The sequence below is a fragment of the Salminus brasiliensis genome, chromosome 15, assembly GCF_030463535.1.
Source record: "Salminus brasiliensis chromosome 15, fSalBra1.hap2, whole genome shotgun sequence".
Taxonomy (NCBI): Eukaryota; Metazoa; Chordata; class Actinopteri; order Characiformes; family Bryconidae; genus Salminus; species Salminus brasiliensis.
Genome location: NC_132892.1, coordinates 7,921,122 through 7,936,783, shown reverse-complemented (window position 1 = coordinate 7,936,783; position 15,662 = coordinate 7,921,122). Strand labels below are relative to the sequence as shown.

The 15,662-nt window shown below is 38.0% G+C and overlaps 2 protein-coding genes across 3 annotated transcripts; one reads left to right on the top strand and one right to left on the bottom strand.

Moving 5' to 3' along the window:
* Positions 1-548: 548 nt before the first annotated feature.
* rcan1b (regulator of calcineurin 1b) lies at positions 549-12,625 on the top strand. Its single transcript, XM_072656609.1, has 4 exons — positions 549-1,014; positions 7,446-7,619; positions 8,252-8,411; positions 10,302-12,625. Exons 1-4 carry the CDS (start codon positions 889-891, stop codon positions 10,469-10,471), a joined length of 630 nt encoding a protein of 209 aa, XP_072512710.1. The 5' UTR covers positions 549-888; the 3' UTR covers positions 10,472-12,625.
* LOC140535326 (small integral membrane protein 11-like) lies at positions 12,082-14,903 on the bottom strand. 2 transcript variants are annotated; one of them, XM_072656610.1, is made up of 3 exons: positions 14,811-14,903; positions 13,854-14,073; positions 12,082-12,963 (listed from the first exon to the last, which is right to left on the bottom strand). In XM_072656610.1, the coding sequence occupies exons 1-2, from the start codon at positions 14,823-14,825 to the stop codon at positions 13,888-13,890; spliced, it is 201 nt and encodes a 66-aa protein (XP_072512711.1). In that variant the 5' UTR covers positions 14,826-14,903; the 3' UTR covers positions 12,082-12,963; positions 13,854-13,887. The 2 variants fall into 2 exon arrangements, with proteins under 2 accessions (XP_072512711.1, XP_072512712.1); XM_072656611.1 differs by having other exon boundaries at positions 13,861-14,073.
* Between the last annotated feature and the right edge of the window lie 759 nt (positions 14,904-15,662).

Genomic DNA, 15,662 nt, shown 5'->3' with positions numbered 1-15,662 from the left:
AGGAAGAAAGGTACTGCATAGTATAAATGAATTACAAAGGCACACAAAAAACGCATAATGTTTGACATTTTAGAGTTTAGAATACTATTCTGTTAACATGCTTGTCTCGCAAATGATTTCTGACTCTGTATGATCCTCCAGGGTTTTTGTCTATTATTGTCTTGAATTTTTGTATTACACAAAAAAGGCACTTGGGGTTCCCTTTACTCTCTTTTAATTGGAACTGTATGAAACGTTGCATTTAATAATTATTAAGCTTCATAACCGTTTGCTGTATTTCGGTTTACGGTTGCAGTGCAACAAAAACTACCGCCATGAGAGGGCACTAGACAACCACTCAGTGCGGAACTTTCGAGCGCATGCCCTGTTCTGAATACACACTGACACTTAGCCAGCTAAGTAAAAACTTAAGTCACTTACACAGTGCATCCATAACTTGGCATTATCGTTCTTCTGTTTTATAGCTAGCTAACATTTTAGTAATACTGATTAGCTGACGCTATTTGACATCGCCTTTGCGTCGACGGAAACCAGGACGTCATATCAGCTGTTTTCCTTCCAGTGGATCAAGCGTCATTTCCGGTTTAGAAAAACGAATCATTTAGTCTTCGGTTTTGTACGGTTGAAACATTTGATAATTGCACTCCAAAAACAACATCAGCAGCATTAGTTCTGTTATATAATTCCAGACTGTATGGGCGTCTTGTTATGTGCATCAGTAAAGGTGATCTCAAACTGCTTTGTTGTCGCACGACAACACAGCGGCTCCATTGCGGAGCACCGTTACCAGAGCAGCACGGCATGAACGCAGCCCTCCGCTCCAAACCCTGGGTCTGCGTTTGACATCAGACATCACTGCTGCTGCACCAAAGCGTGTTCCCATTTGCCATGCAGGAGCCCGAGAATGGAGAAGGAGAAGGGGCGGCGACAGCGGAGGTGCAAGTGAACGAGCAGCCCAACGCTTTAATCGCCTGCAAAGTCCCTGAAGAGGTCTTCAATGCCAGACATTTAAAGGTAAGCCGCAGTTTGGTAAACACGCGTTGCCCATATAGTTATCTGCCTTTAACGTCCACGTAACCAGTGTAACCTATTACAGTGTTTAGTCACCAAACCGTGGTAATACGTGTCAGCAGATGAATCATCATCTGTTAGTAGAAATGGACAGCACCCAAACGCGGGGACTGCTGCATAGAGGATACTTCCCCCCCCCCCCCCCCAACACACCGCATGATTGAGGTAGTTTTATGTATTGTATATTGATACATCCGCTTGAAAGTGAAGTTACCTCAGTCGACACCAATGTGAGACAGGACGGCATCTGGTTACAACTGCTCTGTCTTCCATTACAGTAAGGTTGGTGCAAAATGACACACAAATCATCCTGTAATCCAGGCCCATAATCAAGCATACAGACATTGGATTTTCCTTTAATGATGGTTAATTTACTGCTTCACTATCTGGACATAAGCTGTGTCTGGAAAAAATAGACAGAAAATATAATTTGTGTGAAGATGAGTGAATTATGCTTTTGTGGAAGTAGTTTTTTTTGTACATGAACTTGGGATATTTAGGTCACAGATGTGTAAGCAATTATGAAACACTATAACATTAGTCAATTGCATCCATTGTCCTGTGTAAATTAATAACTTACTGTAAAAGCCATACATCTGGCTGTGTGAGAAGAATCTCTCTTTTTCGTAATATCTGCAAATACAGTGTGGCTCAAATGTCCCTCAATAATTGTAATCATGTAGCCTGTCTCCAGAATTGACTCCGCATATCTGCATCATTTTTATTTAGTTAAGTTCCTTTATTCAAGAATGTGTTGTAGAATGTTTTAGAATTTACGGGTGTCTCCCTGATTACTGAAATACATTGTTTAACAAAGAAGACGTGTCACACTAGGTCAGCCTTTTCTGGATAGACGTAGTCCCAAAATAGATATATTGCAACTCTCACACTGTATTATAGCTAATTATGGGCAACATTATGGTTCTCACTATGATGTTTTGAATATGCCATGTAATTTTCTTTCATTGGTAGAAAGGGACATATAATTATAAATACTAAAGCTCTAGAAATATCCTTGACCTCAATTGCTGTAGTGAACAAATTACCCTGCAAAGTTGTTCCAGTGACAATGAGGTCAGTGGCCATTCGCGTCGCGCTAAGCAAGCTCATATTTGCCCTAGAGGACAGAGATGTGTCCCTAGTTTCTATATTGAGAAAACTATGCATTGTATTGTGTGTTTAGCATGTGCTTTAACACAAATTAAACTTTTCTATGGCTGATAGCTATGTTTGTAAACCAAACTGTGAAATGTGAAGTGATCTCACATTTTCCTGTCTAGATACTGTACATAGCATGATGTAAGCAACCCAGTGTCAAAATTCTAAACAGACATCTTTTAGCAATGCATTAAAAATAATTGTTCTGATATCTTCACACCCTTTACATGCACCATGTCCATGTTTATTGTTTGGAATAATAAAAACAAAACACTTCTCAGTTTCTGTGGTTTATCTATGTCTATTAATTAATTGTCTAAATAATTGTAAAGTTTGTATGACTAATTATTAGTGATATGTCTAGTGACCAAAGCTGTTAGGAGCTGCTATTGGTTAGCATTTCAGAAATTAGATCAATAATTAAGTAACAATTGCCAGGTTCCTAGTAACCATAATAGTAGTAATAGTAACCATTGACAATTATTTTTCAAATTTATTGTGTGCCTTCATCATAAATCAAAGTATGAAAAAGTAGATCTTACTAAAAAGTTAAATCCTGCTTGTGTAAGGACTTGTCTTACTCCTTAAAAAAAAAAAAAAAGAATGAGCATATCATATCACATTTTACTACTCTTAAATTTGTTACTATCTTGGTTGTTTTTTGAAGCAGTAAGCATTTTTGTCGTTTTTCCACTACACACTGGAAAACCATGTCATGCATATCTTTGTTTACACAACATTCATTTGAGTACTCATGCATTTGGAACATGATTTTCCGATTCTTTAGTCTTCCCTTAGGATTCAAATGAGGACATCTGGTGCAGAAGTGTCCCACAGTAGAATAAACATTCTTAAACAAAAATGGCATAATATGTTAGTTATATATACTTAGATGGTAAAGAGATGGTCTGTAAAAATTAAAGTGCTAAATTGTTCTATGAGCAATACTACAGAAGAACCACTTTTAATTCCATAAGGAACCATGTAACAGATGTATGAGGGTAAAGATGTCTAAATGTCTATAGAACCACTTGATGTAAATGTTCTTTCGAAAATGTAAGGTTTAAGATTCTAGACTCACATATCTCTATTACAAACATGATTGTCTTAATTGGAACCAAATGTGTTTCTTTTGCAAAGAAATAATTTTTCCTAACTGTGTGAGCGAAGGGGTTTATGTTACCCACTAATGGCCCCCTGTCCAGGGTGTTTTCTTTGTCAACGTTTCTGCCTCCAGACATTCAGTCATGTTTGACTCCTGAAAAAACAAAAATCCATCCTTTTAAGTCAATATTACAAATTTCTCTATTACTTTTAATATAATTTGCTAGCTAAACAAGTTGATCGTACTGACATCTCACAAAAAATCTGCTTACAATTACCTTAGAAGGTTGAAATAGAGAAAAGCCTCTATAATGCTCACATCAGGTGCATCATAATAATATTTGTGGTAATAATTGTGGTTACTGCAATAATCATTTTGATAATCATTTGTCTGTAAAGTTTTCATTATTGCCCAAGCCTAACATATTTGTAGACTTACCTTGCTATCAGCACCCTCAACTTGTTAAAGTTAAAGTAAGTAATCAGAATTTGTTTTAAAATGTGTTCTTTAATCTCTACGTCTTACTGTAAGAATTAAAGCAATACTGTAGAATTAAAGCAATAAAGTTGGTTTTGGAGTACTGTGAACTATTATTATTGCCAATGCAGTGGGTAAGCTATGACCGGAGAACGAAATGTGCAAACTACTTTACCACTGTGTTTGGGGTTGTGTCTGGGTTGTGGTTCTATTCATGACTCAAGCATGCATATAACACCTGTTTGAATAATGCAGTACACTTTGTTCTTTTTTTTCTCCTTTTTTACCTTTGATGTTAGGCTACCATATGTGTGATGTGAGCTGTGTAGTTGGGAGCAGCAGCTGGTTTAACCTCTGTAGATTTGTTTGGGTGGTTTTACTTTGAGTTTGCATACTTGAAGGTACGCTGAACTGCACTCTATATCTTCATTGGTGGTTTAACCCCAAACACAGCAGGAACTGTGTTTTTTTGACACGTTTCTCATGAAATCATTGTAAAATAAATAAATAAATAAATACAAATAAAAAACAGTAGATCTTCTGCTGTTTCAGACCAGACCAGATAATGTTAACCTTGCGCACTGATGAACCTTGGCCGCCCAACTCAGTTTAGTTGATACTCAGTTCTGCTGACCTGGAGCAGCCCACAAGCCTTGCTGTTTCTGAGATGCTCTGACTTAGCTGACCGTAATGATTTGTCCATTGTCAGAGTCACTCAGGTTTTTATGTTTATTCATTTCCCACATCCACATGTTCAATGTTATTTATATTGGCTTTAATGTTTCTTAAATGTTTGATTTTAAGGGATTAAAATATCGGAGAACTTGTCAAGCCAGACTGCATTTGTCCCATAACTGCTACAGTTTGTTTAGTACTCAGCTGATGCATTTGCCACTTTGCATTTTTTCCACCTCCATATTTGTGGTTTCATATTTCCATTTTTCCATTTCCTCATGGAGGCAAGGATTTGTCACAGTGTTAATGGACTCCTAACTTCTCTCTGCCTTCAACTTACCTCTCTGAAATAGTTTAATAAAGCGGAATGTGGTCATTCTTGTCCCTCTGCTACGATGTACCTTTGTATGCATGCACAGGCTAACCCCCACACACTCAGAATTTATAGAGATCCAAATTAAAGCATATACGTTAGATGATAGATATACACTTTTTTTTTACACCTAGGCTTCTTGACACTTTGTTCATTTTGTGCAAGTCGTCAGTCTACCTGGTTGTGCTTTGCACCCAAATAACTTTTTCTTTGCCCCTTACATTTGAGACAGATAAGCCAAATCCAATGAAAACTAAGAATGAGAACAAATTGAAATTATGCATAATAGGCCACGGATAAAGATAGTTAGTAGAGTGAACCTCAAACAAACAGGCAGACTTGAAAATATCATAGTGGTCCTTGTTCAACCCTATGTAGAGAAAGATACACAAGATGCGTTAGAAGAAGGATAGAAGGCTGTTAAAAAAAGAGAGGGTTCACCACTAGAGGATTTAGAGCAAGCTGCCAACTACAGAGTGACATCATTAGTTTTCAATTGCTTATTGTCTACCATAGTTGGATTAGTCATCAAGAAAGTGAAAGAAAATGAAATAATTCTGAAATCTGCTAAACAAAATTCTAATGTCAGTCATTGTAGAAAAGCATTTGCAATCCTTTGCAAAAGATGATATACTTAATTTTGTATAATACACACACTCTTTAATTGCATCTTTGTTTCACAGTTCTATATAAACAAAAGTATTGGGACATATGCTTGTGTATTGTTTCTTCCAAATTGAGGGGCATTTGTTGTAGTAACAGTCTCCACTCTCCAGGGAAGACATTCTACTAGATTTTGGAGCTTTGTTGGGAGGATTTGAATGCATTTATCAAGAGTGATCACCATCCCTTTTCATCCCCAACTCCCTAACTAATCCTAGTATTGGAAGCAGTTCCAGAGAACACAATTCTCTCATGAAGACAAAACACCCTTATTCATCATTTGTGCCAGATACAGATGGAATTTGGCTTCTGCCTTTAACCCATCCTTGCAGTAAACACACATACAGCAATAAAATACACACAATGACTGTGAGCACACATGCCCGAAGCGTTGGGCAGCCATTGCTGCTGTGCCCGGGAAGCAGAGAGAGGGGCCCAACAGTGGCAGCTTCGACAAACTGCTCCCATCACAGACCAGAGACAGAGAACCATTTATTTTGAAGTAATTTGTGTTTTTAAGGTGTCACACTGATGGCCTAAACTGTGGATATTGGTGGTGTGTTGGTGTGTACCAGACAGAATGGTGGAATAACAGACATAAATAGAAATGAAAAAGTGTGTAGCATTACGTCACTGTCATGCAAAGTCTTGTATCTCCATTTTTGCTGTTTTGGAAGGCAATTTATTTTTTCTCCTGTTAAGTTTACATTTTGGAGATACAAGAATTTTGCATGAAAGCAATGATGTACTGGTTACAGTTTGAAGAACGAAAATAGAATACTGTAATTCCTTGGAATGAATACCATAATACCACTCTCACTAAGCACTTACGTGGGACACAAAGTGCTGCTTTGCTGTTGCAGCCTATCCACATAAAAGTTCCAAGTGTTGTGCAGTCCAAGATGCTTTTCTGTTCGCCAGTTTCACAGAGTGGTTATGAGTTACTGTAGCTTTTCTGTTTGGAGTATTTATTAACAATAACAATGCTAATGTCAGGGGCCTTTTTTCCCCTCCATCTTTTAAATAAATCTGGAAGTGCATCCAGATCCTGTGTATTGTTACTGTAGCCTCTATGGAATGCTGGGTTAATTGGTATCATTAGGCTGAAAGAGGGAGGGCAGGCGGGAGGGAAACAGGCGGGGCCCAGCAGAGTCGGCTTTAGTATAAGCAGAGGCAGATGAACTGACACAGCCAAGTCTATGACCAAATGCAGTAGTACACACCCTACTACAGGCTGCAGTTTGTTGACATGCAGTGGAGAAGAGTATTTGCAATGGAAACTCAACTGTAAATAGAACTGAAATAGGGCAGCATTTGCCTTTATCTTATAAAAAAGTCAGGAGGAACAGGGTGTTCCTTTTGCTCGGAAGTACCTGATTCTTCACATTCCTAAACTTTGTTTTGCCATAATGCACCTGAAGATAACAAAGTGCAATCGTTTTTGTCTGGTGACCACACTTGCCAACAGTGCAGTATTCAGCCAATCAGAGGCTCAGGTAAGGTTGTTTATAAATATAATAGAAATCCAGGTTCTGTGTAATATTTTAATGCTTTAATGTTTAATTGAGAACAGGGGCTTTTTAATAAATTTTTGGTCTTTGTAAAGGCATTTCTTTTGTAATGCATTTCATGTTCTTAGCACATGTTTAGCACATAATTAATCTGATAATTGTTGTCATATGTTTGACAAAAGTAGACCAAAGTACAAATGCATTTTTAAATATAAAAGTGCCCAAAAGGACTCTTTGGAGTGGCACAGTAGAAAAACCCATTTTGGTTTCCTCATTTGGTTTTCTCCTCATTCTTTTAATAAACTTTTGTTCCTTACATGAGCGTGAAAAACCTTTTCAGTGAATTTCCACACTGAGTGAACCTGAGTGTGGAAGTGAGGGTGTAACATGCTTATTATTCTTATGTCATCAGGACCAGTTTGAGGCACTCTTTCGGCAGTTTGATGCAGGAGTGTCTTTCCAGTTCTTCAAAAGCTTTAGGCGTGTCCGCATCAACTTCACAGATGCGCTGGCTGCTGCTGAAGCCAGAGTGAAGCTCCACAAGAGTGATTTTAATGGAAAAGAGATGCGCCTCTATTTTGCCCAGGTAACCTTACATTACAGTTATGTAGTTAAATTCACAATCATACGCTTGTAAAGCTTGTAAAGACACCACTTTAATAACTTCAGTAAACCCAATATGATTAGTTTGGACCCCAAGAAAAAATAGCCACCTGTGCTGACTTCTGAGCCTTTAGACAAGGGGGGAAAACGTCTGTTAAATACCCCACAGCATTGACCATTATTAACACAGATGTCTGCCTGTATTTTGGTGTTCGAGTCCAGTACATTTGGATCAGTGTTTAGGCTACAAAATTTACCATTGTTAAAGTTAAACAGTTTAAACAGTTTTTCATGTAAAATGCATAAGTGAACATAAGTGTTGATTTCCACTTTCAGTAAATTGCATAATATAATTTCTCACTAAGCTACTGAGGTGTTACACATTGGGGTGCGAGTTATGAGAGCTTGGCTATCGACACACTAGATGCCACTAGATGCAAATAAACACTGGCATAATACACTATATCCTGCATGATACTTTGAATTTAAAATACTTTGTACTTCAATACAAAATTCATATTTTATTATTTTGGACTTCTGGACTATTTTGAATCTTTATTTCATATACATTTTTTTTCTTCTGTCAACCTTTGCTCTCTTTTTTTCTCCCATTAGTCTGTGCATATTGGCAGTCCTCGTCTAGAGCCCCCAAAGCCAGAGAAGCAGTTCCTCATATCTCCCCCTGCGTCGCCTCCAGTGGGCTGGGAGCAATCTCAGGATGCTACGCCAGTCATTAATTATGACCTGCTGTGTGCTGTCTCCAAACTCGGCCCAGGTACAACACACTAGCATCACTATCTGTACCAACAGATTTCCAAGTGAATTCAGGCAGGCAAAGTAAAATATGAAAAAGTCCATCCATCTGCAGAATAGAAAGGCCAAGAGGCTACAAAAACCGAATGTTGTTTGTTTTAATTTAGTTCATTCAAACAAGATTTTAAAAACATAATTTTATTATTTTACATGCCAATTTGTCTTAAATTAATGGCACATGAATTGTAGGTTTGTTGTACCAAAGACATTAAATCTGGAGACAGGTGTTGAGCAAAGCTGTGCTGGTTAAATGCAGGTGCTGCAGGCAGATAAAAAAAAAATGTCCACATGGTACATTTTAGCGCCGCCTTAAACTGCAGCGTCAGATTTCGGACATCAGGCTAAAATGGTTTTGGGTCTCAGGGGAAAAAACATGAGTAAAAACATGTCTCAGCTCTTGTACATCAGGCAAAACCGGTCAGTAAAAAGGCTCAGATGGTAAAGATGATGTTATAGTGCAGCCACAGTATTTACTGAACTAGCCATTTGTGCTCTAGCCAATCTGTTATTCAGCCTAACAAGAAATGTCATATTTTGATTGATTTATTAAGAGTTTTATCAAAAATCTAAAGCAGCCTTAAAGAAATCCAATTTCAATAAAATTCATCATTCATTTAAGAGGCATCACTAACCAAACAAAACCTTTAACACCAAGGAGATCTCCAAACAAGTCAGGGACAAAGTTGTAGGGAAGCACAAGTCAGGGTTGGGTTATAAAAAATATGTCTGTATCTCTGATAACCCCCGGAGCACCATCAAATTCATTATCATCAGTTGGAAAGAACATGATACCACAAACAAACCTGCCAAGAGAGAGCTGCCCACCAAAACTCTCAGACCAGGCAAGGGGTTACAGACAAAAATAGGAAGGCTTGTTTTGAGTTTGCCAAATGGCATGTGGAAGACTCCCCGAATGTATGGAGGAAGGTGCTTTGTTCAGATGAGACCAAAATTTATACTTTTTGGCCACCAAAGAAAACGCTGTCTGGCGCAAGCCCAACACATCTCATCACCCCAATAACACTATCCCCCACAATGAAGCATGGTGTTGGCAGCATCATGCTATAGAGATTTTCAGCAGCAGGGACGTGTCCTCGAAGACACGTCACTGGGAAACTGGTCCGAGTTGAGAGGAAGATGGATGCTGCTAAATACTGGGATATTCTTGAGCAAAAAATTCGGTCTGTTTCGAGACTGGGACACCTTCCAATAGGACAATAACCCAAAGCACACTGCTAAAGCAACACTCGAGTGGTTAAAGGGGCAACATGTAAATGTATTGGAATGGCCCAGTCAAAGCCCAGACCTTAATCCAATTGAGAGTCTGTGGAGCTGGAGCAGTTTTGCCTTGAGGAATGGCCAGTGGCAAGATGTGGCAGGCTCATAGAGACTTATTCAAAGTGGCTGTAATTGTTGCAAAAGGTGACTCTACAAAGTACTGACTTTAGGGGAGTGAATAGTTATGCACACTAAAATGTTCTGTTATTTTTTCCTATTTGGTCTTTGCCTCACAATAAAAAAAAAATCAAATGTTCAAAGTTGTAGGCATGTTCTGTAAATGAAATGATGCAGACCCTCAAATAATCAATTTTAATTCTGGATTGTGAGGTAACTAAACACAAAAAATGCAAATGAATACTTTTGCAAGTGCACTGTATTACTGTGTCTCACAATGGTTCTCGGTAGAAGAAAATATCCAGTCACAAGCAGCCATTCCTTCATACCATATCAACTTTTCCAAACACATGGCATGCATTGCTCATTTTAGTTTACACACTGACTTCCGTGGTACATTTGTCTAGTCCCTCAGCTTTAAGCTGTCGGCTCACATTGATATAATTTCCTGTTTTAGGTGAGCAATACGAGTTACACACTGGAACCACCACAACACCCAGTGTGATAGTCCATGTGTGTGAGGATGACAGTTCAGGCGGTGAAGAAGAAACTGAGGGAGGGAAGCGTGCCCGTCCCAAAATTATACAGACCCGGCGTCCAGATTATGCTCCTTCTGTCAAGCAGTGAACAGGGACATCGAGGACATTTTCATCTAGTTGACTATCCTGGCAAACTCCAGGAGACACAGTCATGCAGTTTATCCTTCCTACTGCCAGGGGGCAGCAAGTGTAAAGCGCCTCTTCCTGATAGGGAGTTACCCATTTTTTTCATCTCACATGGGTTTGAATTTATGCTGGTTAATTGCAGTGGAACCAGACATTTAGAAGTCTGACTGTTTTTATTTCATTAAGCAAATGTTTCTTTGTTGTATGTTAACTACAAAAGTGATATTTGGGGTGTGCCACTCTGTTCCCCCAGTTGAAATAAGGGGAAAAAAAGAAAATGTCTAGCACAGAATGTGTTCATGTCTGGGTGTACATTGTCAGAGGCCACTGATGTAGGCCTGCTAATTGTCAATATCTGTATAGCCTGTTGTCCCTGTCTATATTGATTCTCGTCTTCTGCGAAAATGTTGGTAATGTTGCTAAAATTTTCACAATCTTCTCTAAATATTATGCACTTTAAGAATAGAGCCTTATAATGTGATTATATCTAACATTATTAAGTATTTGTCGCAGAAAATCAGCTGTGTTGCTGCATCGCTCTGTTGTGTTTTACTGTATGCTGAAGTTAGATTTGTCATCACCACTGTCAGAGGACTAAGAAAATTTTACAGTGGATCTTGTGATTTTCATCAAATTGACGTACTGTATATACAGTATTTGTTGTATTTGAATGTAATCCACATCTGTTGAATGAGGATTTATCTTGAATGAACTAATCTCATTCTTAGGCAGGGGGACTATGAGGTAGAGAGAACATTAGGCTACTGTTAATAAAACAGTATTGACCAAAGTGAAGGCCTATGACTGTGACCTTTGTCATAATTAGTTGTTTAGGGCTTGCAACCAGCCAAGATAACCAGATTAATCTAAGGGTAATATGTTGCCAAATATGATTACACTGCACTGAAATAAATTGAAATCTCATTTATCCAACACTGTCCTTTAAGAAAGTATACCTCTCTTGCATGTTTCCAGCCTAATGCTGGTTGCATCTAGTTCATAAAATTGTGATGCAGATCTGTGGACCATTCATGACTGCAGTCAGACCCTGCATTTAATGTAGATATTTCATATGAACAGAAATTGCAGTTAATCTTTCACACAACAACATTTACCTAGTTTGTCCAAATTGCACCTGGACATGGGATCATCACAACTGAAATGTTGTGGGGTGAAATTTTTGGAATCCAGGTTACTTTTGAATCATGCTGATGAGGAGGAATCCATCCATGAAATTTGTTTAGTGTTAACAGGTCAGGCTGGTGGTCTAGGGAATGTTTTCATAGCATATATCAAGTGCCCCCCAAACCCAGTGAAGAACACCTGAATAGCTAAAGAACGTCAATACTGATGAAGTTTACCCAATAAAGCTACAGTTTATTGTGTGCAGAAATGAAACTGAAGAGGGAGAACTGTACTATACAGTTGCCTATAACATATCCTTAACATGTAGGAAAAGAATGACTTACAATGTTTAACAAATATGTAATATGTATATATTAAAACAGTCTTCAAAATCCCATTTAAGTGTAAATCCTAAACAGCCTCTACACAATAGAACTAGAACATGCATTATTAGTTTTCAAAATCATGTTTAATTACACTGTAAAGTATTATAAAGTTGTTATAAAACAACCAATGCTGGGCAACGTAACAGGGTAGACATAATCAGAAACGCAACATTGCCATTAGGCTCATTAATCGCACAAAGGTGAATACCAATCAAGTAAATTTAGGCATTAGCCAAAAAACAAATGAGCAGAAATTCAGATTTTACTGCTTAATGATTGGTTTTATGCAGCCTTCAAAAATTACTAAAATAATTTTGTTTTTTTTGGCATGTATTTCCTCAGTTTTCCCTCATACAGTTGAGCTAACCCATAGCATGTACCCTGTCTCATAAATTGAAGCAGTAAGTTGCTGTTGTAAGAAGTCACAAACTGCTGCTCTGCTGCTGAAACAGGTAAGCCTGAAACATAGTTACCTCGAGTGCCAAAGGTTCACCACTTCATGGCACTGCCTGACTTGTATGATTCTGCTGCCTTGTTGTCTCTGTGTATGTGTGCAATTTGTGTTTTGCTTTGTGTAAATAGGCTATTAAATGTAAACTGAATCAGGATTACTTATGGTTAAATACATATGCATGATTAAGGGTAGGACAATCACACATATTAACATGGAAACACTATGATGTAAACACAACTACTTGTATAGTTACTTGTCTGACTAACATTTAGATAAACAGGCACTTGTGGGTAACAATCATATGTTAAAGAAATCTTTATATATTTTTAAATTAATTGGTACAATAGTACAAAATGTGTTTATTTACAAAGATGAGGTATTAAATAAGACATTGCAAAATACAGAAAACCACACTGATTAACTGGGATCCAGGTAAATAGTTAAATGGCACAGTCTCATCAGGAGAGTTTCCTACAGAGGTGTACATATCTGGGGAAACAAAAAAAGAGAAAGTTAGTGAGATGCAGTTAATTTTTTCAAAACTAAAAACATTTATTCAGCATTAGTGTATTTACCTCCCTTCCTTTGTTGTAAGTTTGTTTGTAGCTCTAAAGCTTATATACAAAAATATTTTTCAGTGGCACCTGGCCAAATCAAACAAAAATACAATACAATTTTCTTGGTGAATTCACTTGAGTGGGAAAGCATGCAGGAATGTAAAAAAGGAATCTACTACTGGTGGTCTGTTTTACTTTGTGCCAAGTTCATCTAGGTAAATTTTAACCCTGGTGATAAACAAGACTAATTCTATCTGTAGCACTCAGTCAACAATACAACCCACAGACACTTAAACACAGAATGGATTAACAGCAACAATTAAGGCTCTACAGGACCAAAAAAAATGGTGAAAAACTAGTCTAGAATTATGACTGAAAAACTAGTCTAGAATTGTCCAGGTTTTTTCAAACTTCCAAAAAAGAAAGGGAAACCTGTCAAATGACGGTGCTTTAATTATTAATTAATTTGTGAGAGTACATAATTAAACTAACAACTAAATGGTTCGATAGGCACTCATTTTCTTTTCTCTATGGGTGCTTGATTCTTTAAAGAAAGAAATGTGAGCTTGGTTGTCCTTTCTTGGAGTGAGATGACAACCCTAGCAGGTGGTACAGTCTCCATAATGAACACCTTCCTTCACCCAATACAGAATACAATCCATGCCACAACATATAGTCATATGAGCCAAGGGTGGTTATCCCCACTATTTAACTATCTCTATATCTATATATATATATACATACACACATACATACACACTAAGTGCTCACTTTCAATTAATTAAGTTGAAATTAAATTTGCTTCACAGATGAGTATCTTACTACATGCCATGTGTACTCTGGTGCACCAAGTGATTCAGTCATCCTTCTTGTCAATGAGTTCTTGTGTTTCCTGAGCAAGCTTTCTCTTCATCTCCATTTGCTGTTTTAGAGCTGCCTCTGCCTTCTTCTGCTGATACAGTTTTGCTCCAGCAAATGCAATACACAATAGCAGGGTCTTAGCTGCCAGAATGTAGAGTAGAAGTGGAACATTGTCCAAAGCCTTAAACAAAAGTTTCAAAAATTAATTAAAGAATTAACTAACAATTTGCATTCATTTACTAGTACAAGCAACTTCCCATCTAGAAATTTACAGCAGCAGGAAAGTCTGGGGAAGGAAGGTGAAAAGTATTTAAATAAATTACCAGCCCTACTCTGTTACTAGCTTTACCCCAAATCAAAGTAATGAACACCAGCCTTATGTCTATACCCACCCCCACCCCCCACACAGCCCCTCGGAAATGTCCAGAACAGCTGAGAATAATTTGAGGAGGGGGCAGGGCAGAGGGCATCAGCCGCTTATACACATGTAATATGCGTTTGTACGTGTTCTTCTGCGTATTACGTATTAGTGATAACGTCGATGAATAGGTTTAGATTAGCTAAAGTTACTTGAATACAGTTTTATATGTAACACGAGCTAAACGCCATGGTGCCGTTTACTAGCAATACAGGTAATGTAGCACATGTAGATGTATGAAGAAACAATACACTTTATGTAAAAGACCAGTTCACTCGACATTATGATAATCTGTTCACGTGTATTAATAAAGGTAGAGTACGCTTCATACGCCAATTCCGCAAACTGTAGCTAGCTAGATTGGTAGCTAACTGAAAGGCTAATCTTGCGTCTCTGTCAAATATGAAGTGAAAGAAGCGATTCACTCTAAATGACAAAATGGTATTGTGTAAGAAGCTTAAATTCGAGCTCGTACACTGTAGGAAAACATTTCCCCTTACCCGCCAGTTAATCATGTTTGCTCGTTGTCGCACGCAGGAATCGATATAACACGCTCACATAGTCACATATGAACCCCTACCCATAAAATAGGCTCAGAGGGCAGGGCTAAAGTACGATTAACCAATGAGCAATAACATCCAGATCACACACTCCAGTGGGGCCAATCACAGTTCCTTGTCGTGGTCCACGCAGTTCTGCGCACATTCGCTGATCACAAAATAAAAACAAAGAGAGGGAATTTCTTTTTCCAAAGTGTATATAATATTTAGGTCGCACGGCGGCTGCCATGATTGACTAAACCTCTGGAGTTTGCCCTAACTTAAAGGGACCGCCTACCGGTCTAGCTCCAACAGTGGAGTCTTGTAGGACCGATCCACGAACGTCCAGCTGAAGAATGACTTTGGTACAAGATGACTTGAAATGTAGTGTGCCCTGGAAATATGCTAGAAAAACGCTATAAAGGTATAAATTGTAATGCGTTTAATTTATACATTTATGTTCACCCCCATATTAGTTTACATACAATTTATTTGGAAAGTTGTTTAAGGTTGTCTTTTTGTGCACAAAGTTTAAGTTACATTACAACCACCTTCCACTGGGAATTGTTTCTCAAGACACATTTACTGGTATTGTTAAGGTGTCTAGCTGTTCGTCGTAATTCGTTGTAGACTTACAGTGTACTTTAAAATGATATTTCAAAATGGTATTGTTCACGACAATCCCTTGCAAAAAAAAAGAAGTAAAGTGATGGCAGCATGAGATTATGAGGATGCTTTTCCTTCCTAAACTTGAAGCACGGATGGATGGTGCACAGTTCAGGGAAACACTGATAAACAACCTTCTTCAGTGTG